Here is a 25,565-nt window from a genome sequence, read left to right as displayed (position 1 = left end):
CATTTCATTTTTCTCTCCTAAGGGTGGCCCGTATCATGATGTCTTACATAGTATCTTAGGGGCGTATACGTGTTACAGACCTGATGTTGGTTATGTAAGTATTTGCTTCAATCTGGTTTTCAAATGTAAACATTTTATCTATCTTACCAAGGTATCTTATGTTGTACTAGCTCCCAAATGTCTGTATCTCTCTGTCTTATTTTAATTCTTGGGCCTGTCAACTGACTGAAAGAGGAACCTTGCCAGGGTCTTGTGAGACTGCTTGCCAGATTTCTGGGAGAACTACGGGGGGTTTTATTATTGTTGTAAACTTTTATTAATTGCCACTGCCGTTAGTGTGGTGCCTGTTCCCCCCTCCCTTTGCCTGTGCCTCTAGAGATAAACCTATATTATGCAGGTTGAGGGAAACATAGGCACTTGTCCATATAGAATAGAGGAGGGGATTTGCTCCTTTTATAAATTTTCAACCAATCCTAGTTTTAGCCTTACCGCCCAGTTTCAAAGGGGCCTGGTAACTCCAGTTTCTGAGCCTTCCAGATCGTGGCAGAATTGGTTTGCTGCTTATTGGGTTCCCCCTCTGCAGATATCTTAGTTTCAACATTCTCCATTTAGTTACAGTTTTGAGAATGCTAGTGACATTTTTATTTACTGTTTATATTATTTTCCATTCTGTTTGTCCTCCTAGGCTAATATTTATTTTTTTCTTTGATGTCATTTTAGTTGGGTTTGGGAGGGAACAAAGAAAAATGTGAGTGTTCAGTTTGCCATATTTAATTGGAAGTCATAAAACCTCATCTTCTCACCTTTGTCTTTTTTTAAATTTTATTTATTTATTAGAGAGAGAGTGAGCAAGAGAGAGAGAGAGAGCCCAAGCAGGGGGGAGGGGCAGGGGGAGAAGCTCCTCCTGAGCAGGGAGCCTGATGAGGGACTCAATCCCAGGATCCTAGGGAGCCTGGGTGGCTCAGTCATTAAGGGTCTGCCTTTGGCTCAGGTCATGATCCCAGGGTCCTGGGATTGAGCCCCACATGGGGCTCCCTGCTCAGCGGGAAGCCTGCTTCTCCCTCTCCTACTCCCCCTGCTTGTGTTCTCTCTCTCATTGTGTCTCTCTCTGTCAAATAAATAAATAAAATCTTTAAGAAAAAAAAAAAAAAATCCCAGGACCGTGGGATCACGACCTGAGCCAAAGGCAGACACTTAACCGACTGAGCCACCTAGGCATTCCCGAAATCTTTAAAAAATATGAACATTACATAAGGTTTTTTCTATTCTATGACATAAGACATGAGCAAGAGAGTTTAGACTCTTCATTTAAATTCCACTTTCTCCGTAAGGACTAACTACTTGGACCATCTTCTTTAATATAAAACCTGCCCGTTCCCAAACTTGGCACTTCCCCCCTTTACTGTGCCATATTTGTCCTGTAGCACTTATCACCTTTTAATGTAACGTGATTTATTTGTTTGTTGTTTGTACAAAGGTCATGATCCCAGAGTCCTTGGATCAAATCCCACATCAGGCTCCTTGCTCAGCAGGGAACCTGCTTCTCCCTCTACGTGCTACTCCCCCTGCTGGTGCGCCCTCTTTCTCTCTCTGACAAATGAATAAATAAATCTTTAAAAAAAAAAAAAAAAGGTTTTATTTTTAAGTAATCTCTGCTCCCAACATGGGGCTCATATTTAACCCTGAGATCAAGAGTCGCACACTCCACCAACTGAGCCAGCCAGGTGCACCCGCGATGTTCACTTATTTATTTATTTATTTATTTATTTATTTATATTTTTTTAAAGATTTTATTTATTTATTTGACAGAGATAGAGGCAGCCAGCGAGAGAGGGAACACAAGCAGGGGGAGCGGGAGAGGAAGAAGCAGGCTCATAGCTGAAGAGCCTGATGTGGGGCTCGTTCCCATAACACTGGGATCACACCCTGAGCTGAAGGCAGGCACTTAACCGCTGTGCCACCCAGGCGCCCCGATGTTCACATATTTAAGTTGACATTTAAATTTTTTTCATTATAAGTTTATAAAGGATTTAATTTTTAGCACTTGCTAAATATTATTTTAAAATAAAACTTGTATCTTTTTTAAAAAGTGTAGCCAATGGAATTTAAACAATAGAATGATTTTATATATATCATCCATTTAAAGAAAAATAAGAGATATATAGCTGTCAAATAACTGTTGTACACCTAAAACTAATATATGTCAACTATACTTCAATTTAAAAAAAGAAAAATATATGAATAAGCCCTACATGAATATTTTACTAATTATGCAGATTAGCTCTTTGAATTTATGTAAAATGACCACAATATAACCTGATAATGCCAAACCTTAGCGACAAACCAGTCAGCCAAATCAGATTTATTTTATAAGACGAGATAAGAGAATAGTATAAACTATGTTGGAATATATATTTCATGATGTGATTTGACAAAATAGGTTTTTTGTTTTTTTTAAAGATTTTATTTATTTATTTGACAGAGCATAAGCGGGGGGGTGGCAGGCATAGAGCGAGGGAGAAGCAGGCTCCTCACTGATCAGGGAGCCTGAAGTGGGGCTCGATCCCAAGACCCTGGGATCATGATCTGAGCCAAAGGCAGATGCTTAAGTGACTGAGCCACCCAGGCGCCCCGACAAAATAGGTTTTTAATTATATTAGTGAATAACACATTCTGAATCTATCAATAAATCACACAAAAGTTTTATTTCTGGAATTTATTCAGTATATCTTGAAAAAAAAGTGGTAATGGTTCATATTCCAGTTCTGTTTAAACGAACCAAGGGCACCAGTCTGTATTACTATTATCTATTTGTTCTCCTTGGGACTCTCTCCCTCAGTGGCTGTGCATTCTTTGATAGAAGGTGGTTTGGAAGAGGTGAGGTCACCAAATGAAAGCTGTTGCTATTCATCCTTGTTCTACATATAATGAAATTTGGTCCTCTTTCTTTTTTTTTTTTTTTTTAAGATTTTATTTATTTATTTGACAGAGATAGAGACAGCCAGCGACAGAGGGAACACAAGCCGGGGGAGTGGGAGAGGAAGAAGCAGGCTTCTAGCGGAGGAGCTTGATGTGGGGCTCGATCCCATAACGCTGGGATCACGCCCTGAGCCGAAGGCAGACGCTTAACCGCTGTGCCACCCAGGCGCCCCTGGTCCTCTTTCTATTCACATATGACAGGAAGCGATGGGCTTTCCCCAAATGTTATTTTGAATTATCCTTTTGTTTCACATTTCATGCTTCAGGGCAATTCACCATCATAAGTTACAGGATGAGGACTGTGACTTTCACTTGCTAATGTGAATGTAGTGACATTCTTAGGCAAACCATGTGTAGAAAGCAAACATGTGAATGAAGGACCTGGGAATGGATTCCCTTAAAATAATCCATGACGGTGTACCGTGGACTCTCGGGAAGGTATTCTTTGTGTGTCTCCAGGGCACCCTCTTCCCAGTTTAAGACCATTGCTTGGTCTTTGCTTTGTTGAATTGTATTCTTTTTCTGCTGTGAGGAAATGGCTATAGGTTCCTTCTGAGTAGAATAAAACTTTAGAATCTTGAGTATCAGCTGTCTGTAGGTCCTCTAACATAAGCTTTCTCCTTTGCAGCAAGGAAGTAAGTAGCTATTATTTTGCCTGGGCTGTGTCTACTGTGAACTGGGCTTGCACTGTGGTGGGGCTGGAAGGTCGGTATAGCATAATCATAAAGGTGGGAGTGAGAAGACACACTTCCCAATATTTCAGGAGGAGTCAGAAACTGTAGGCCAGGATTCAGATATTATTGTAAGAACTTTGTAAGCTTTGTAACTTTCCCACATTGATTTTTCATTATTGCTCTCCATTTATCTATAGTGATTATCAGCAAAACTAAAACAAGAAAGATCTGCATGCATGTGTGCAAGGGTAGTAAAGAATGGGGAATCTGAGTAGATGACCTCCTCCCATGACCTAGGCAGGCATACGGGAAGGAAGAGAGACTTCAAGTAACAGAAAATGGGTGGGTTACACAGGTACTTCAGTGGGTGAAGCTTTACTGCTACTACTACTACTACTACTACTACTACTACTATTACTACTACTTCTTCTTCTCCTTCTCCTTCTTCCTTCTCCTTTTTCCCTCCTCCTCTTCCTTCCTCCTCCTCCTCCCTCTTCTTCCTCCTCTTCCCTCTTCCCTTCTTCTTCTTGTAATATGCCCAATGTGGGGCTTATACAATGACCCCTTTTTGATACTTTTTCAGTAGTTTCCTGACTATTTCCTCATGATTAGATTTAGGTTATGCATTTTTCATAGAAATACTACATAAATGATGTGCTCATTTTGGTACATCACAAGTTAGTAAATCATACAGAATATTCAGAAAAATTGGACTTTGAAGATACTGTAGAAATAACTTTATTTTCTTGTCATCTGTGCAAAAGAGTGATACATGATAAATCTGAATGAGCTTTTAAATTGCCTTGTGATTTGATGCATCATCAAATACAAAAGCATTGTCATTGTTTAATTGGCAGCATTTTCCTTTTTTAGTGTTATGTAAAATAATGCTTCTTAAACAGCATCTTAGATTCAATTAAATATATTAATTCCTTCTATTTGCTGCCCGTCTATTACAGACAGCTAACAGCTTGTCCCTTGCATCCATCCCGCAGATTTTGTAGTATTAAGAATACAGTTGTGAACGAACAGACATGGTCTTGTCTCTGTACTGTATTAGTTTCCCGTTGTTGCCATGACAAATTGCCACCAACTTAATGGCTTTAAACAATACAAATTTATTATCCGACAGCTCTGGAGATGAGAAGTCTGAAAGTCAAGGTATCAGCAGGGCTGTTTTCCTTCTGGAGGCTCTAGGGAGGAATTCATTTCCTTGCCTTTTCTAGCTTCTAGAAGCTGCCTACATTCCTTGGCACTTGACCCCCCCACCTCTATCTTCAAAGCCAGTAGTATAGCATCCTCAAATCTCTGTGTGACTCTCCTGCCTCCCCATTTCCTTCTTTCATTTATAAGGACCCTCATGATGATTACATTGGGCCCACCCACATAATCCAGGATAATCTTACCATCACAAAATCCTTAATTTAATCACATCTGCAAAGTCCCTTTTTCGTTGAAAGATAGCATTTTCACAGGTTCCAGGGATTAGGACGTGGGTATGTTATTTTGCCCCCCACACGCTCTATCCTTATGGAATGTATACTCTAGAAAATCAAATTAGGGAGTTACTGTAAATTTTGTAAAGAGTACTCAGAAGAAGCCAGAGAAATAGGAGGAGAACAAAGTAATACTGGATCACAGAAGCAAAGGGAATTCTAAGAGGATAGAAAGTGCCCATTGGGTTTTACAAGTTACTGGTTATCCTGGCAAGAGGAGTTTCAAGATCAGGTAGTAATGGAGTGAGAATCCAGACTGAAGTGTGCTAAAAATAAAAACTTCAAAGGGAGCTGAGAAAGTGGAAATAGTGATTGTAGGCAAACCTTCAAAACATTTGGCTGGGAAAAAAGAGACAGTGGTTTCATTGTAAATACTGTTAGTGTTGTTTTTGTGGAAGTCTATTATGCAAATCTCTACCAGAAGTAAGTGCCTGATGAAGTTTTTTAGTTAAAGAATGAGCAAGGGCTGCATATCACTTACCTGCTCAAAATGTACAGCAGTTGTCCCGAACTCACAAGCGAGCATCTGTGCGGCTGAGCTTTGTCCTCAAGGCTTTTCACTCCTTGTAATTGCATCCTACTTAAGTTCTTTCAATATAAAGATTGTGCTCCAGCTGGGCTGGTCCTATGTGTCTTTGCTCATCTTTTTTTTTTCTTTCTTGGGACGGTTTTTTCTTATTTCTTCATCCTCCTTTTCCTGGAACCAGCCTTACTGTCCACCCACCCACCACCTCTTCTGTCTTTAGAACTTCAGCAGCACTTTTCATACGTTTCTTTTATTCTCAGTTCCTCACTTTCTACCTCAGACAGATGTGCTGTGGCAATGAAGACAATCACCGGATTTTCACTATCCTCTACTTTGAAAGACTTGAGACTGAGAGAAAATGAAAGTGAGATTAGTACACGGCTTTTGTAGCAAGTAAAAGCTGATACTTTCTCCTTTTTTTCCAAAATTTTCCCTAATTCTTTTTAAACCGTAACACATGAACAAGAAATTTAAGATGAGGGAGATTTCATAGTTATTGGCAGGTTCTCTGTATTTACTTTCATTGACAAAAAGAAATCTTGATTAATTCTACTTTAATATCACTTTATAATTTTTAAGGAATACAGTAAGATAAACTGTATAGAATTATTATTGTAAGCACATTTTGACTAATTTCTTTTCTCTTTGAAGGTCCAAGGGATGTCCTTCATAGCAGCAGTTCTCATCCTCAATTTGGAAGAGGCAGATGCCTTCATTGCATTTGCAAACCTCCTCAATAAGCCATGCCAGTTGGCCTTTTTTCGTGTGGATCACAGCATGGTATGAACATTTGGAAGGACTCGTGTTTCCCTTTGACTGTCAGTCTCTGTAGTCCGAATGCTCTTTTAGAGTGAAAAACAGTAATTAGAAGGCCAAAATAATCTGATCTAAAAGAAGTTTTTCATTGAATCATAGTTTTATGAATGCTTGAAGACTCAGAAAGAAGTGCTAAGCAAAATTTTCCTTTAATTTATTAAGGATTTAATTACTCTATTTATAAAGTATACTGTTTAATAACTTTATTGCGATTTCTGTCTTTAGATGTTGAAATATTTTGCCACATTTGAAGTATTTTTTGAAGAAAATCTCTCCAAACTATTTCTTCATTTCAAATCTTATAGTCTTACACCAGACATATACTTGATAGACTGGTAAGTCATAACATAAATAAAATACGATTAAAAGAAAATAAAGTAAAACTTTTTGTGTATTTTAGGAGCTAGAGTAAATCTCATGCACAGGATTATACATAGAAAAACTCCTTCCCTTATAAATATAGAAACTCTGATATTTTTGTGGGGAAGCATTTGATTAAGAACGTGGACTCTGGGCTGAAATAGAATCCCTCAGTTTGTGTTTTAGTTTCTTATCTATAAAATGGGAATAATATCTATATTTTGGGTTGTAGTGAAAGTGTTTTACATGGATTATCTCCTTCAGTGCCTGCATGCTACACTCTCAAAGGAGAGAGCCATTTCTTAATCATTCCTAACACACAAGAACTTATGATAGTTATGGTAGTGGTTTGTTTGTTTGTTTTTACTGAGGGCTTTGTTTTTTTCAAGGCTTTAGCCTGCTTTTTGACAGAGGAGTGATGCCTTATTTAGGTGCTAGTGCCTTTTTCCAACGTTGCAATTACAACTCTTCCTTGCTGAGGACTCTTGTGAGCCATTGCCAAGTGATTATAGAATGGTGGGGTGGTGAATTTTGCCAAAGGGATAGAGCAATTAAGATAGGTTAAGAGTACATATGAAACATTCAAACCTTAAATCCCAGTCATCAAATTCAGTGGATTTCATGCAAATGACACTAAGTTTCAATATAGAAAAATAATTAATGGACTTGATCAAATATGCTATATTCCCAGTTGTTTGGGGCTTCTTTGATTTAAGCTTTTTAAAAAAACTTTGTTATTTTTTAGTGTATTCTCCCCCCTCACCCCCTACCCCTGGGGCAAAAAAGGTTGTTTTATTAAAGCACAGGGACAGGACCTGAGGGCAGAAAGAGCTGCTGCCTGAGTGTATTCTTTTCCATTTCCACTAGGAACATTAGCGTTTCTTTGGGAAGGCCCCAAGATAATGGGGAGAAGAAAGGTTTTATGTTATGGGACCCAGAGGACCAAGGTCAAATACTAAATCTGTAGAGAAGGGGGAAAAATACTCAATTGTCAGTCTTGAGGAGTGTGAACATGAGGCAAACCAGTATCACGGTTGGTAATAGGGAGCAGAATGTAACTAACAGTGAGTACTGTGTACTTCTTAGGCACTGCTGGTATCCTCTCTCATTTTTTTTTTTTTTAAAGATTTTATTTGACAGAGAGAGACAGCCAGCGAGAGAGGGAACACAAGCAGGGGGAGTGGGAGAGGAAGAAGCAGGCTCCTAGTGGAGGAGCCTGATGTGAGGCTCGATCCCAGAACGCTGGGATCACGCCCTGAGCCAAAGGCAGACGCTTATTGACTGCGCCACCCAGGCGCCCCTCCTCTCTCATTTTGAGCAATGAATTACTATTCTCTGTACTACCAGGGGTGTGCTTTTGTTATGCAATTAAATATGTGTATATAATTTAAGAAATAGACATGGATTTTTGTTTCACTGCCTCTGCTGAACTTACTACATACAAATCCCAGAATCTGGGTGGGGGAATGGGATAGACCGGTGATGGGTAGTAAGGAGGGCACGTATTGCATGGTGCATTGGGTGTTATACGCAACTAATGAATCATCGAGCCTTACATCGGAAACCGGGGATGTACTGTATGGTGACTAACATAATATAATAAAAAATCATTAAAAAAAAAAAGAAAAACAAATCCCAGAATCTATCATGCAAGAAAAAAGAGGAATAAATAAGTGGCAGTGCTAAAGGTTAGGGGTAGGGCGGAGGGGGGCAAAGAGCCTTCAGTTCCCTTCCTCAAGTTTCATTAGCACTACCTCAAATAAACACAGTCTTTGTAAAGAAAAATGTGTACTTTGGGAGCGCCTGGCTCAGTCGGTGGAGTGTGCAGCTCTTGATCTCAGGATCGTCAGTTTGAGCCCCACGTTGGGTGTAGAGATTACTTAAAAAAAAAAAAAAAAAAAAAAAGGTGTGCTTTGCCAAGGCAGCTTCAAGAGAAGTTCTCTAGTACCTACTGTCCCTGTTTCCCCAACCAGAATGCCGCCCTGAAGCACCACTGGATAAAAAATTACATGATCAGACATTGTCAGAAAGTATGGGAAAACCATTTTGGTGATTCTGTTGGAGCTATACACGCTCCAAAAGAAATAGTAAGTAAAGTTTGGTAAAGGGAAAAAAACCCAGTAGATGTTTGTGGTAGGAGAAAAGAGAGAAGTCAGATTACGATTTTGTATTTAGGTTACTAAAAGATGATACTTGTATTCCTCATACAATAATAAATAACTTTTGTTGAGCCTTTCTTATGTGCCAGGCACTGTTCTGAATACTTTACAATTATTCCTTTAATTTTCAAAACAATCCTGAGAGGTAGGTAATATTATTCTTTGTTTACTAATGAGGAAACTGAGGCCCAGCAGGGGTGGATATTTTGCTCAAGGTAACACTACTAATGTCAAACTCAGACATTCTGGTTTCAGAGCCTATCCCCTTAACCACTAGGTGTTTATGCCACTCTGATTTGTATTAGGCCATGTCTATGTGGAAGGTTGTAAATTAATTACTTTTACTTACTTTCCCACTATTCAAGTTCTTTGAAGGAAGGAGTCATATCTTATTTGTCTTTTTATCCCTAATTAAGCACTGTTCTTTTTATATAGAGATGATTAATGAGTGAATGAATAAATGAATGAAAAATTTCAATGACTATTTTCTCCCCAATTTTAGGATCTTCACACTATATAGCAAATCACTACCACTTGATCTGGCCTGTCGAGTCTGGGATGTATTTTGCAGAGATGGGGAAGAATTTTTATTTAGGACTGGCTTAGGAATCCTCCGATTATATGAAGATATTCTCCTACAAATGGACTTTATTCATATAGCACAGTTTCTAACTAAATTGCCAGAAGATATCACATCAGAAAAGCTGTTCAGCTGTATTGCAGCCATTCAGATGCAGAATAGCACCAAAAAATGGACTCAGGTACTGAGTGACCTTTTCCTACTTCTTCTAATGGATGTGTTAAAACAATCAGTTGACTGTTTATAAAAAAGTTATTTATTTCTCAAATGTTAGTGCTTAATTAAAAAACAGAAAAAAATAATTTTTGACTTTGAAAGGTAAGAGTTTTAGGCAGATTGCTCCTCTTTCACTTATCCAAACTTATGGTTTTTTATTTTTAGGTAAGTCCAGTAACTTTGGGGGGTTTTTTTGCCTTTTTTTTTTTTTTTTTTTTTTTACACTTTGGTATTTCAAATAGACAACAATTGTATCAGACATCTACTGGGCGGCTCAGTTGGTTAGACGTCCACCTCTTGGTCTCAGCCCAGGTCTTGATCTCAGGGTCATGAGTTCAGGCCCTGCGCTGGAGTCCACGCTGGGTGTGGAACCTACTTAAAAAACAAAAAACCACCTACCTTGTGCTAAGGATTTGCAATAGAATATAATGTATGATCCTGGCTCTTTAGATGCTTAGTCCTGTTAGGGAAGCAAACATTGGCAGTCTAAGTGCCATAAAAGCATTATCACTTGCTCCTTGAATGGTAGATGGTAGGTATCATACACTCACAGTTTTATTGCTTATGAAAATGAAATATAAGAATATGGGTCCAGAAAATGTTCTATTACCAAATAGTAGTTTCAGAATATTTGGCAAGTGATGAAACTGGAATCTAATTATATACCATAAAATTGGGTTGAAATGAACAAGAGGATTTGAGAATAGCAGTCTTGTAGGGGACAGAGTTAAATATAAAGCTTTTTCATATTAGTAAACTATAGTTACTTAAATCTCTTTAATCTGTGTGGTAGTTAATTTTGAGGATTAATCTTTCCTTTATATAATTTCCAGGTCTTTGCATCTGTAATGAAGGATATTAAAGAAGGAGACAAGAATAATAGTCCTGCTCTGAAAAGCTAATCTTCAAAATTAACAGACTAATTGAAACATAAATAATGTTTTGATAAAAGTTTTTCGTTTCCTATGTAAAAAGCATGGAAGAAAATGTTGGAGAAATCTAAAAGAATCAAGACATGGGAAACTGCTGATTTTGAATTCCATGACTGAAGTAAATGAAATGAGTAAACAATTGACAGTATTAATAAAAAAGTATTTTGTAGGGAGAGCCATTTTACAAAGGGAGAAGTTTAAATGGCTAGTTCATACTCCATAATTTGGAGTGAACTGTTTAATGCAATAAACTTTTTTAACAGCTTTGGAGATTATTCAAATTTTTACATCTTTTCTTTTTTAACAATTACCATAAAAGCACTTTGGAGGTCAGAGCAGGATTGTTAAGTACTACTTTAAATTCCAAAATACTATTTGAAATAAACACCTTAATACAAATATTATCTACGGTTCCAACCTTTTGAAGATATTAGAGACCAAGAGAAAGCGACTTTGATTGTAAATTATTTAAGTCACTGAAGTTGTTACCTTCATTCACAGGTTGGAGCAAATTTGGGTTTTCTGGGAACTGGAAATACTGGTGGGAGCTTGTTTCACATTTGTTTTACGTGTTTTTCCACAGTATCATGTCTGTTTGTTTCTGAAGGAAAATTGTCTCTTAAGGAATTCCTATCAGTCAAAGAATTTTAGCCTTTCTTTTTCTAGTCTAAGGAGTTATTCATCTAGTAATTTAAGGAAGCTAACTGGTAGGAGGAAAGTTCTTTGCACTTTAGTGGACTGAAGACTTGATTTTGGAAGTAAGTCCATAAATATAAATGAGATTTTTCACTGGTAAAAGTAAAACATATGAATTCTGAGAGTTCTGAAATAGCATGCTACTTGGCAAGACTTTAAACTTTTTAGTTAAAATTCCTTCACTGTCTGTAGAAACAAAATTTAATTCCAGTTTTAAATTTGAAACCTTAATATGTAGCCAAGTCTATGACTTGTAAAACACTGTGCATAATTTTCTAATCAATGGAAATAAGAGTAAAAAAAAAAAAAGATAAAATTAACTTTTTTCTAATGAGTCTAACTTTCATGGTATAGTGGATAAAGAAATTATTAATTATTGGTAAATCAATATGAAATTTATTATAATATGTTTAATCCTTGAACCTAAAATACATCACTTGAGTATTATAAGTGATACCTGTATAACATGCTCTTTGGTTAATAATTAGATGTACAGTGTGCTTTTATGTTTGCAGTTTGGTTTAAAACAACACTTGAGCATACTATTTCTGTTAGTGGTATATAGTCTTCAAACTAACAAGCCTGAGAACCTTGTTAGTTCAGTGACTGCCTCTTTAGGAGTATGGGACCAGATGGCGTCCGTATATTTTTACCCCATGGGTCATTCTAGCCTAGGGACCACTAGTGGAACCCTCAGAAGTTAACTCCTATCTTAGGAGCTTACTTAGTGGAAACTGGTATTGTAATAAATATTGAGGGAGTACCCAGGGTCTTGATAGGTTTTAGAATAATGACATTTTAACTCTGGTAACTACTTCCTGGATATTGGTGGCCCTGATAAGAGGGAACGTAACCTCTGGCAGTAATGTCATTGAAGTTATACTACCTGCCTAAATTTAATCTTACTTGTGCGTATTTGTTTCCTGACTTCGATCTAAATTACTGTATTTCTTTTTCTCATTTTTGTTATTGTACAGTTTCTTTACCTTTCAAGTATAAATGTGTATATAAAATGTAAATATGAGGAATTCACTAAAAACACTATTAATAATCACTGTGTAAATAAAACTTGAAAGCAGAGTAATTACTTGAAATGAGTTTTCATTACTTTGGGGATAACTGGTTTATTTAACCACATTTGGAGGGGAAAAAAAGGATTTTTTTTTTTTTTGCCAAATTTCTCTTCCAAGGGACTTTCTAATCCTTCAGCCTCTTGAGACTTATAGTGCTGGCAGCTCGATATTATCCTGTATCTTCCTTTGTACCTCCTATACAGGCAGTATAGGGTTATTCAACATGGCCAGTATATGACAGGGTTTTTTTTTGGTTAAAGTGTATTTTCAATTAAAAAATAAGTTTTCCTAAAACCTTCAAGATTATGTGAAATTTAATATGTATAATATGTTTCATTTGTTTTATATAAACATAAGTATATATATAGTTTCTTCTTTGTCCTTTCAGCTCAGGTATACGTTGTATTATTCAAGCGCTATTTAGAAAATCCAAGTAACTAGCATAGTTTTCTAAAAGTCATAGAACGTAATCATAATTTTTGCTGATTTCTTTTGTAGTGATGATCTTCATATGATGTTATTGGTTTGGGTATATTTGTTTGATTTTACAAAAACTAGGTAACATTTGCAAAAGGGCATTGAGATTTTCAAACCTCTGACTTCAGGGTAACAGCCTTCATTGTAGCTTAGGAATTGATGCTGTTTTTATCCAGAGCAGTCAGCGTTTTAGAGTCTATACTGTTGGACGGTATAATACTGAAGCATATAATCATGGAATAATTTATATTCATAATGCCATATGGTTTATTTTGATTTTTCTTATTTTTGAGTGGATAAAACTATTTTGTATTCCATGAGCATAATCAGACAGCAGAGATGGGTGTAAAAGAGGCAAAAAAACGTGAGACAACTAGTATTGGGAAATCAGCTTTTAATTTGCCATGACTAGTTGACATATACAGTGTCAGAAAACAAAGTCTTACCGCTGGGGAAAAGTGGTTTTTCTATCAAATTCATACTATTTTGATGTCAAAGCAGTGTCTAAAATATGAATTCCCAGATATAGTAAAACTTCATTAATTAGAACTACACTGCTTTACAACATGTAAAAACAAAAATTAAAATAGAAGATTTCAGGGAAACTAATGACTTCAGAGAGAGAAGAAAATCTGGCCCTTTAAAAATATTGTTTGTTTACTAACAGTGTAATTGCAGTAGAAGTGAATTACTTGGTACTTTAAATGAAAGGAATGTTTGCTAAGCCCTGCTAAACACTGCCTCTTAATATTTTGATAGGCTAAATAAAATTGCAAAGCTTAGGAAGTTAGCAAAATTGCATTTCTTTCCAAACATTCTACCATTCATATTTATCTGCCCTCAATTCCAATTAATAAGGTTTTACTATTTTCATTTCATTCTATGGGTTGGGTTTATTTTCTAATAAATACCAGAAAGAAGTTTTGACTTTTAAAAAAATTGCATTACAAAGTGTTTTATTTGTTGAACATTTGTGTAAACAGTACCTTCATGATTTTATTTAAAATGACTTTTGTACTATTGCGTTGTTTGGAAAATCAATTTTATAATAAAAATGTAAATGTAAACTAATACAGATATAAAATTGACAATATTGTATATATGTTCTCATTTTTCATCTTCAGGCAGAATACTGTACGTAATGGTATTATAAAAGCAGAAAGTGAAGCTTCAGTTTTTCCTGTTCTAGGCAATATTGATAATCAATATTGTAAGTAAATTATCTATTTTGATTATTACATAAATCCCAAGGCTTTTAATTTTAGTATCTGTATCATTAAGAAACTTTGAAAAGGAAGTATTGACTTGATTAAAACCTTATAGATTATATGTGGAGTGCCTGTGTTTGGACTTTGAAAGTGAGAAGATAAATTGGAAAGTGTTTGAATGATAGGGTTTGTTCATTTCTTAAAGTAAACCAAGTGATTTTAAATAAATTTTAGTGTAGAAAGGGGATTTCTCATTACTTTAATACTTCTTCTGATTTGATTTTTAAGGCCATTTATGTGAGCCCTTGAAAATATTCTTAGATTACATATTATCCCATCAAACTTTTAATTAGACTACATGTTTTTCTTTTCTTTTTTTTTTTTTAAGATTTTATTTATACGAAAGAGAGCGAGCGGGAGCAGTGGGGAGGGGTAAAGGGAGAGGGAGAAACAGGCTCCCCACTGAGCAGGGAGCCCGATTCTATTTGGGACTCGATCCAAGGACCCTGGGATCGTGACCTGAGCTGAAGGCAGACACTTAACCGACTGAGCCACCCAGGCACCCTGTTTTACTCTTTTAAAAATGCAAATCAAGGGGGTCCCTGGATGGCTCAGTCAGTTAAGCATCTGACTTCGTTAAGTGTCTGCCTTCAGCTCAGGTCATGATCCCAGGGTCCTGGGATTGAGCCCCACATCAGGCTCCTTGCTCAGTTTGGGAGCCTGTTTCTGCCTCTCCCCCTGCTTGTGCTCTCTCTGTCAAATAAATTTTAAAAATGCAAATGAAATCTCCTTGCTCAAGACCCTCTAGTGACATTCCTAATAATAACAATCCAAACTCTTTTACAGTGCTCTACAAGGTCCTATCTGTTCTGGTCTCTGCCTGTCTCTACAATTTCAACCACCACTCAACCTCATTAACTGTACTGCAGACCTCCGGATCTCTTGCCATTTCTCAATCTGCCAACAACCTATCTGCTTAATATCTAAGGGCTTTTACTCTTGCTGTTCCCTCCGAAATGCTCTTTACCTAGGTCTTTGTATGGCTTATGTTCTTTTCATTCAGGTCCCTGCTTCATGTCACTTCCTCAGAGTTGGACCTTCTGTAAATATCCATCCTCTATCATTCTCATGACCTTACTCTGCTTTGTATTTCTTTCTAGTATCTGTCACTCATCACTACTAGACATTGTTTTGTATGTTTGTTATTTCCACTACAGTGTAAACTCAGGTCAGAAACACTGTCTTTGTTTACCACTGAATTGGTAGTATCCAAAGTAGTGCTTGGCAATAGTCATGGTAGATATGGATGAATGGATTGTTTTTATTTTAGGCTATTCCTCAGTGAACCTACCTTTCATTTAAAATACATCTGTTACACGGGGCACCTGGGTGGCTCAGTCGTTAAGCGTCTGCCTTCGGCTCAGGTCATGATCCCGGCGTTCTGGGATTGAGCCCCGCATCGGGCTCCCTGCTCAGGGGAAAGCCTGCTTCTCCCTCTCCCACTCCCCCCGCTTGTGTTCCCTCTCTTGCTGCCTCTCTCTGTGTCAAATAAATAAATTATATATATAATTATGTTACATTATGCATGTAGCTAGAAACCCAACTCATAATATTTCTGGTTCATTCAGAATGAAGGTTCAGCATTTAAAGGTTGGGTAGAAGAGAGTGAACTAATAGATGTCAGAAATAGGAATATCAGCAGAGTGTTGGGGTCAGAAAAAAACAGGGGACAAGCATGTTTCCATAAAGGAGTGATAGCTAGTGTAAGGTGACAGTGAGGTTGAGACGAGGACTGAGACATGCCCGTTAAATTTAGCAGTGTGTAGATCATTGATTTCTCTAGGTAGTTTGGTGTGTGTTAAGTATAGCAGCCAGACAAATGGTTGAGGAATCAGTGGGAGACAAGGAAATAAGATTGCTAGTGTAAATAATTCTGAAGTTAGCTGTAAAGGGAAAGAGAAAGCAGATAGTAAATAGCTGGTGGGAAAAAAGGAGGTTGCCTTTTTCTTTTTTTAAGATGGGAGTGAATTAAGTATTTAAATATTAATGGAAGATATTCAGTAGAGGTTTAAGAAATAGAGAATGGGATAATATGTAATCTAAGAACAGGCTGCAGGGAAATGGATGCAGAGCATGACATAAGGGAAAGTGGAAAAGGTGTTCCGATGAAGGCAGGTTCGTAAATTTGGTGCTGGGAATCTGGAAGGGGAATTCTGACTCTAGCTATTATTTACTTTGGGAGGTAGGCAGGAAGTGGGGCCACCTAGTGTAAGCAAGCGGGAACATGGTTTTGTTTTTTGATTTTGGGGTTTTCCCCCCCCACTTCTACGATTGGGTGGATGAGCAAAACCATTAATATAAAAAGGATTTCTAGGAGAGGAAGACATTTTATGCAGGTGGGAAAAATAATGACTGTCACATCATAGAAGTAAATATCAGCGCCTCATCTGGACAGTCTACCCCGACTTTTGTGTCCCACCCTCCCCTGCCAACTGTGGTTCAGTCGTACTGGCCACCTTCTAATACTCAAACATGCCCAAGCTTGTTCTTGCTTCAGTCTCTTTGCACTAGCAATAGCTTCTGCTTGGACTTCAGTGAGGGGTTCAAAACAAGTCTCCCCAGAATGTGCCAATTTTGCATGCTGATTATTTTGAGCTGAAGACATTTAAGGTCCAAAAGACTCAAGAAGAGTTTTTTAGGTTCCCCCTCAACTGCCTGAAAGTATAGAGGGGCTGGTCCAGGAAGAGAAATATCACCAAAGATAGTCACAAAGAATATGGACTAGATGTGGTAAGCTGGTAAGCTGGGTAGGGCCTGTTTGTTCAAAGTTCTCTCTGTGTCTGCTTCCCTGTGCATGGCCTGGCGAACATTTGTTTACCAAACTTTGTTCTTCACTTTTTCATGTGCATTGTCTTCCTTCCCATTGAAGTCCCAGACCCTGTCCCCTTCTTTGTAACTCAAGTGGCATATAAGCCTCACTTGCCTGACTGTTGAGGAACCTCTTGTTTTCATTGTGGGGCTCCTGTATGTATGTAAGTAATTAAATTTGTTTTTCTTTTGTTAATCTGTCATATGTCAATTTGATTAATAGACCAGATAAAAGAACTTAAAGAGGTAGAAGAAAGATTTCTCTTCCCCTACAGTTGGCTACCACAAAGGGAAAAACTTCACTGGCTGGACAGTGCTCACGCTGAGGCTGCTACAGCTGAGAGATCCTGGGACCTCTGAAAAAAAGCTGGCAGAAGGTAAGAATTCTTACCACATCAGTCTCCCAGGTCTTTGCCTGCAGGGTCTGGTGGAAGCAAGAGTCCTTTCTTTTCCTTTTCTAAATTTAGATTAGCAGGAGGAGATATTTGTGGAACTAGTTCCTTGGGTATAGCAACTCTGGTAAAGATTTATTATGAGTACTCTTGATTTTTATTGATCCTTTTCCTCCCAGAGATGGTCACTGTTTTTCTTTGTCTCCATCTGTCTCTGGCATAGGCCTTATAAGTCAGGTGTTCAAGCCAGCCTTACAGACTTGCGAGTTCACAGTCCTCACCAGACCAGCGTCTGTGTAGACAAACTTTACTGTGGTCTGTGGGCACATGAGGTAAAGGCTCTTGCTAAGGGACATCTTTGAAGCCAAAGCTGCAAAATTGGTGGGCATGGGTTGAGCACTTAAGAGCTGTTAGAGTGCTCACCACCTAACTCAGAGACACATGTGTTAGGAGGATAAGCTGGTCACTGAACAGGTTGCATTGACACCAGGTCAACTGCCAACCTCAAGAAAATATCCATGCAACAAGGTACACACCGTACAATCCCCAACCCAGCAGCACATCCTCCTTAGGTATTAGTCTGGCTCCAAGAGACCCAAGGATTTAGCTAAAGCTGCTAAAAACCATATGAGAAAAACCAGATGGAAGTTTTCCTTTTGTCTTGTTCTGTGTCTTGAAAGCTTGGCTTTGTGACTAGTGAGAATATAGTCTCTGGTCTTGGACAACTGGAAGGTGCATTTACCAGTGTGCATCTTGGTGGCCAGTTGAATCGACTGCAATCCCCAGTCACACAGTCACAAGCAGCGTTCTCTGACTGTGCCAGTTTTAGGGGAGCTTATCATAAGGGGCTTTTGTCATCTCAATCCTCATTGTTTTGTTGGTGCTAGAAAAAATCCCATTCCAGTAGTGCCTGCCCCATGTCACAGATTAGTGGGTCTGTGACTGGAGGCAACGAAGACATTCTTTTCACTGCACAATTCTTAATGCCTGTAACCCTTTGCTGAGGGGCTTTACTTTCCTAGACTATCTTTGGAGTGAACTTTTTGGATCATGGGGGCCACATCTTCACCCACTCCAGGGATGCCTGTTGTGTTCATGGTAAAAATTTATTCTGATCCCAAAAGTTGCCTCTGGGTCTTTCCACAAAAAGGCTTATTGAATTGAGTTGCTTTTAGAATAAATATACCATTGTAGGTCTTACTCATCAATGGCCAGGTGATGGATTTCTTGAACCACAAAAACTTTTACATCTGAAAAGTTTTTAGAAAGCTCTCATCCAAACAACTGTCTTAACTGGTACCTATGGGAAGACCAAATTGAAAAGAGGACACAAAGAAGTATAATGGCTAGCCTTGGGGATTCCCTTAGTAAGAGGAAAGAACAGAAATCGAACTTAAAACAAAAATTAAAAACCACGTCTTATTTAACTCCTCCCTTCTCTTTCCTCTTATAAACACTTTTATGTCCAACTTTCTGTCCCTGACCCTTCAGATCTTTTGGATCTCTGGGGCCTGGGTCCAAGCCCCTCCTCCCAAAGCCCTACTCCCTCTCCTCAGCCAGTTTTCTTAGATCCTAAAACTTCTCCAGTTTCTCCAGAAAATCCCTTAAATACCCAGCTGCCTGTTTTCACTTTCCTTTATTTGCAAGGTTTACAAAGAGCACTCTGGCCTGATCTCCAGGCCCAGGATATTCAGGTTACTCACATAAATACTAAAAGCTAGGAAGTTAACTTAGCACAAGCACCTGAGAAGGGGGGTAGGGCTCTCTTTGCTGTTCCTTATAGCTCCTCCTACTTTCCAGGTCTCTGTAACCAGTCTCTGATTGTACTGTAGTTATCAGACAAGCCAGACAGCCCCCTGGGGAAAACCCCACATACAGAGGAAACAGATGGCCGGAATTTCTTCCAGCCCCTCTTATAAATGACCGGGAAATGGCTCAGCTGGAGGCTGGTATTCAAGGCTTGATAGGAGCAATACTGGAGACTACCTCCCCCCCACAAAGTGAACTGATCTGAGGTTGAATTTTGCACTCAGGAAGGAGAGCAAAGACCTTTCTTGAACGCTTTGTACAGACTTTCCAAAAGCATACTGCCTTGAACCCAGAAGCCCCAGAACATGGAAATCTTTTAATTTCTGCTTTAGTGGGAAATTTTCTCCCTAGTATAAAAAAAGCACGGCGGTCCTGCCAATCGCTGAGGGTGATAAGGGAGGCAGCTACACAATTCTTTGAAAATAACTTACTGGAATATAAGAGAAGGGGTGCCTGGCTGGCTCGGTTGGTAGACCATGTGACTCTTGATCTCGGGGTTGTGAGTTCTAGCCCCACCTTGGCTGTAGAGCTAACTTAAAAAAAAATTAAAAGAAAAGGATACAAGAGGAAATGTAAAAGCAACAATTCTTGCTTTGCAACTTGAATCTTCAAAAAAGCAAAAGCATGACTCTGAGAGTAACTCAAAATCTACTTGGAGCCCTCCCCATTTGCCTCCATACAGTTGCAGATACTGTAAAAAAATCAAGGAGAAACTCTGGAAGAAAAATTGTCCTGCGTGTAAGAGAAAGGAAAATTTAAGGAGCAGAAACAATCTCCCTAGACCCTATCACCCCCAGAAGGTTTTTCTCCTCCTGTGGGACAGTTCCCTCTCAAATGACAAGTCAGCTGATTCTTACACCCCAGAGTCTGCCATTCAACCTAAAATAGAGGATTGGGAATTGGATTTTTTTTTTAAGATTTTATTTATTTATTTTGAGAGAGAGCATAAGCAGAGGGGAGGGGCAGAGGGAGAGGGAGAAGCAGAGTCCCCACTGAGCAGGGAGCCCCATGTGGAACTCAATCCCAGGACTCTGGGATCATGACCTGAGCCAAAGGCAGATGCTTAACCAACTGAGCCACTCAGGTGCCCCAAGGGAATTGGATTTCTTAATTGAGAGTGGTGTACCTTTCTCCACAATCTGCTCAGAGAATTTATCCGTACCTGTCACCTCTGAGTCTATTCAGGCTATAGGAGTCCCTGGGCAACCTATTTCACTGCCTCTATCCCAGCTTACCCCAATATCTTTAGGCACTCTTCACAGCCATCATGTGTTTTTGTTTTTTTTTTTAAGATTTTATTTGAGAGTGAGAGAGAGGCAGAGAGAGCATTAACGATTTGGGGGGGGGCAATGGCAGAGGGAAAAGGAGAAGCAGACTCCCCGCTGAGCAGGGAGCCCAGTGTGGGGCTTGATCCCAGGACCCTGAGGTCATGACCTGAGCAGAAGGCAGATGCTTAACTGACTGAGCCACCCAGGTGCCCCCAGTCATGCTTTTCTGGTCTCCCAACTCCTCACCAGCATACCTTTCAGGTGGAGGTTTCTTATGTAAATGTAATGCCACTATAAAATATAGTAAGAAAGGCATTTTTATTTCCCTATCCTCAAACCAAACCCCAAATTTCCTACTTTGCTTATTGGAAACTCATCTCAATTTAAGTTCCTCTGAAGAGGATGAGTGTCTAAAAGATATCTCAGTTGGGGCGCGTGGCTGGCTCAGTCAGTGGAGCATGCGACTTGCAATCTTGGGGTTGTGAGTTTGAGTGAGTAAGTAAATATATACATACGTATGTACATATGTACAAGCCCAATATCCTCTTCCCAGAGACTCAGTGAGGAATTGGACCTATAATAGATCTCCTTTGCAGCAGGGTATATTTGTCTTTACTTCCTCACCCTGTAACACTCCAATCTTGTCAGTAAAGAAAGAAGGTAAATTTGACTCAGGTAGGAACCAAACATCGATTTGTACACACCTAAGAGCTGTAAAATCTTTTATAATTCCTCCCAATCCTGTAGTCCCTAACCCAGCTACTATTCTTAACCTTAATTCCTGCTGATGCAGCCTGATGTATAGTAATTGGCCTCTGCTCGGCTTTCCTTTCAATCCCTTTGCATACTGACTCACAATTTCTCTTTGCTTTTACTGTTAGAGGGAGACAGTTAACGTGGGCTTCCATACCTCAGGGATATTGTGAATCCCCTTCACTGATTTCCCAGGTCCTTAAAGCTGACTTGGATTCTGTAGCCTTCCCTCAAGTTTCCACTCTTGTTCAGTATATTGATGACCTTTTTCTTTGTCATCAAAGTAGGCAGGGAGCTCTTACAGACTTACTCATTCTCCTAAATGCACTAGCTAAACAAGGCCGCAGAGCCTCCAGATCGAGACTTCAGTGGGTTCAAACAGCTATGACCTACTGAAGACATGAGATATCTCAGAGCACTCAAATCCTCACCCCAAGGGGCACCTGGCTGGCCCAGTCAGAGGAGCATCTGATTCTTGATTTCCAGGTCATGAGTTCAAGCCCCATGTTGGATGTAGTGATTACTTAAACTTTTTAAAAATCACCCCAAAATGCTTTGAGTCAATTTTGTCCACTCCTGGCCTTCAGAGGCACTAACCTTTAAAGCCTTAAAATTAACATTGTCCATACCCCTAGCTCTTAGTTTACCTAGTTTTGACAAACCTTTTAATCTGTACTGCCATCAAAATAACAAGATTGCTGCAGGTATTCTAGAACAATCTTTTGCCTCCCAGATACGTCCTATGACATATTTCTCATGCCAGTTAGATCTTGTGGCATCGTGTATACCCCCATGTTTGTATTGCAACAGCCGCAGCTGCCACCTTGATTGACAAGCCCAGTAGGCTTAACATTAGGCTCCCTCATTCACCTCTGTTTGCCATTCTGTGTCTGCCGTCTTAGAAGTTCGTAAGACCTAGCATCTTTCTACACGTGACAACCACTTATGAACAGGCTCCTTTGGCCAACCCTTTTATTATCTTATGTCATTGTAACATTTTTAAAGATTTTATTTTTGTAAAAAAAATTTTAATGTAATCTCTACCCCTAATGTGGGACTCAAACTCACAACCCTGAGATCAAGAGTCACATGCTTTACTGACTGAGCCAGCCAGGTGCCCCAACAAGTTTTTTTTTAAGGAGGCTCTATGCCCAACATGGGGCTTGAACTCAAGACCCCAAGATCAAGAGTCTTATGCTCTACCAACTGAGCCAGCCAAGTGGCCTCATTGTAACAGCTGAGGTATTTTACTACCCCTCCCTGATGATGGAGAGCCCCACTCCATTCCACATCATTGCATTGCAACTGTAGAAATGATCTCATAGCGACAAGAGGACCTCTTAGATACCCCTTTGAACAACCTAGATGTACTTCTATTTTGTGATAGAACCTATACAAGAAATTTCCAGGGAAACATAATAACTAGTTATGTTCTGTTTTCCTCACATGAAGTACTTGAAGCATTTCTGCCTGCTGTAAAATCAGCCCAATCTGCCAAACTCACAGCTGTTACTAGAGCTTGCACATTGGCAAAAGGGAAAACTGCCATTATTTACAGACTCCAGATAGACTTTTGGTGTCTGCCGTGCTGTTGGCACAATTTGGAAGTCCCATGGATTCTTAACTTTTAACATATTCCTATTGCTAGTGGGCATATAATTGTTGCTCAATTACACTATTCACCTCTCTTCTAAAATTACCATTGTTCACTATTCAGCCCACACTGAGGAGACTAATAAGTCATTAGGAACATTCATTAGCTGATAGAGCTAATAAATATGCCACTCCAAATGAACCCTCCCTCCATCCTTTCTCCACTCAGTATTTATTTTTTTATTATTATTTTTTTATTTTTTAAAGATTTTACCTAACAAAATATCACTCTGCCTCTTCTTCTGGTCAGTTTATTTGACAGAGAGACAGTGAGAGAGGGAACACAAGCAGGGGGAGTGGGAGAAGAAGAAGCAGGCTCCCCACAGAGCAGGGAGCCTGACGTGGGGCTCGATCCCAGATCGCTGATATCACGCCCTGAGCCGAAGGCAGATGCTCAACGACTGTGCCACCCAGGCGCCCCATCCTCTACTCAATTTTTAAACCTGCTTTTATCCCTGGCTGACATTATTAACTAATGTTAATAGGCAAATGCCCCACAATCTGAAAAAAAAAAACAGATAGATGCAAAAGAGTGCCAAACAATTACCTGAGGGGTTATACATTGGGCCAAACATACTTCCTGTAGCCCCTTCTCCTTTGACCTTTTGGCTTGTGTTTATCTCCCACCAAATGAGACGTGTGCAGATGGGGGATAGTTAAGGAACTAAAAACAATTGGTTTTGCCCTGGTTTCCACAAAACTTGTGACTAAATTATTTCCCAGTGCACCACTTACACATCTCACCAAATTTCTGGAAGAAATCAGTATAGCCATACCTTGTTTTATTGCACTTCGCTTTATTGTACTTTGCAGATATCGCATTATTTTTACAAACAAAGTTTTTTTTTTTTAAGATTTTATTTATTTATTTGACAGAGAGAGAAACAGCCAGTGAGAGAGAGAGAGAGAGAGAGAGAGAGAGAGAGAGAGGGAACACAAGCAGGGGGAGTGGGAGAGGAAGAAGCAGGCTCCCAGCAGAGGAGCCTGATGTGGGGCTCGATCCCAGAACACCAGGATCACGCTCTGAGCCGAAGGCAGACGCTTAACCGCTGTGCCACCCAGGTGCCGCTACAAACAAGGTTTGTGGCAACCCTGTGTCGAGCAAGTCTATCTGCATCATTTTTCTAACAGTATTTGCTTGCTTCCTGTCGCTGTGTCACATTTTGGTAATCCTCACAATGTTTCAAACTTTTTCATTATTATATTTGTTATGGTGATCTGTGATCAGTGATTACACCTTGCTGAAAGCTCAGATGATGGTTAGCATTTTTTAACAATAAAGTATTTTTTTAGCAATGAAATATTTTCAATTAAGGTATGCAGATTGCTTTTCTTAGACATAACACTATTGCACATTTAATAGAACTACAGTATAGCATAAACATGACTTTTATGTGCACTGGAAAACCAAAAAATTAATTTGACTTGCTCTATTGTGATATATGCTTTATTGTGGGTGTCTGGAATTGAAACCACAATATCTCTGAGGTATGCCTGTGTACCTCAGGAAGATCTCCTAGGTTTACACTGTCCTTTGTGGCACTCCAAATGGATTTTATAAATTTGCCTGTAGTTTTCAGCTATTCTCATTGTTAGATTATTGTTTACATAATAAGTGGATAGACTGAATGCTATCTAATTAGATGAGTTGATGCCACACAGTAGTTAAGAAATTAGTAACTGAGGTTATTCCTTGTTTTGGTATTCCTTTATGGGTAGAATCAGACCAAGGAACTCATTTTATAGCAGAGATTAACTACTTGCTATAAAGACTCAGGTACTAGTTAAAATTTCATACTCCCTATCATCCTCAGCCATTAGGGCAAGTAGAATGTAAAAATCAGATATAAAAAGGACTCTAGGAAAGATATGTCAAGAAACTAGATTTAAATGGCCAGAAGCATTACCCTTGGCCCTTATAAAGATCTGGAATACTCTGACTAGGAGACATGGATTGACCCCTTTTGAAATAGTGTTGGTTGTCCAGTGCCTACTGTAATCTCTAAACTTTCCATTCTTGGGTTAAGTGAGCATTATGAAAACTCAAGAGAACAATTCGATACTGCGACTAACTATATACAACACCTAACTAGTATACTTGAAGCATATCACCAACAGGTAAGAGGCATAGCCTCTACCAACTGACAAGCCTTGCCATCCCTTTCATCCATGAGATTGGATGTACATCAAAGTCTTTAGAAGAAAACAAGTACTGTCATCTTGATGGGAAGGACCTTATGAAGTACTGCTACCAGTCATCAAAATAAAAGAAACATCCTCCTGGATTCACGCAAGCCACACCAAAATAGATCCAGAATATTTCTCTCAAGACAATTAGGAGACAATCCTACAGGGAACTTTAAGTTAAGGATTTCCAGGGTCAATTCCCAGGCCCCAGAAGTAGACAGCATCAAGAAGGAGGCCTTGAGGCTCAGTTGGTTAAGTGTCCAACTCTTGATCTCAGCTCAGATCTTGACCTCAGGATTGTGAGATCGAGCCCCACATTGGACTCCACACTCAGTAAGGAATCTCTTTAAGATTCTCTCTGCCCCCACTCCGTGAGCTCTCTCTCTCTCAAATAAATAGATCTTTAAAAAGTAGGCAGCCTTTCCTGTCATCACAGATCAAGA

General features: G+C 39.0%; 1 protein-coding gene across 8 annotated transcripts in view; it reads left to right on the top strand.

The window, feature by feature from the left end:
* Positions 1 to 12,515, top strand: part of TBC1D12 (TBC1 domain family member 12) — a 125,016-nt gene extending 112,501 nt beyond the window's left edge. For all 8 annotated transcript variants that reach the window (XM_048218839.2, XM_026481695.4, XM_044378040.3 and 5 more), the window contains 5 exons: positions 23 to 94; positions 6,327 to 6,455; positions 6,717 to 6,826; positions 9,513 to 9,771; positions 10,640 to 12,515. In XM_048218839.2, the coding sequence (XP_048074796.1) occupies positions 23 to 94; positions 6,327 to 6,455; positions 6,717 to 6,826; positions 9,513 to 9,771; positions 10,640 to 10,708 (639 nt within the window). In that variant the 3' untranslated portion in view covers positions 10,709 to 12,515. The remainder of the gene's footprint in view (positions 1 to 22; positions 95 to 6,326; positions 6,456 to 6,716; positions 6,827 to 9,512; positions 9,772 to 10,639) is intronic.
* The last annotated feature ends 13,050 nt before the right edge of the window (positions 12,516 to 25,565 follow it).

Source organism: Ursus arctos, unplaced genomic scaffold (genome assembly GCF_023065955.2).
Source record: "Ursus arctos isolate Adak ecotype North America unplaced genomic scaffold, UrsArc2.0 scaffold_7, whole genome shotgun sequence".
NCBI classification, from domain to species: Eukaryota; Metazoa; Chordata; class Mammalia; order Carnivora; family Ursidae; genus Ursus; species Ursus arctos.
The sequence above is the reverse complement of the archived record's forward strand: the minus strand, read 5'-3'. Positions and strand labels throughout refer to the sequence as shown.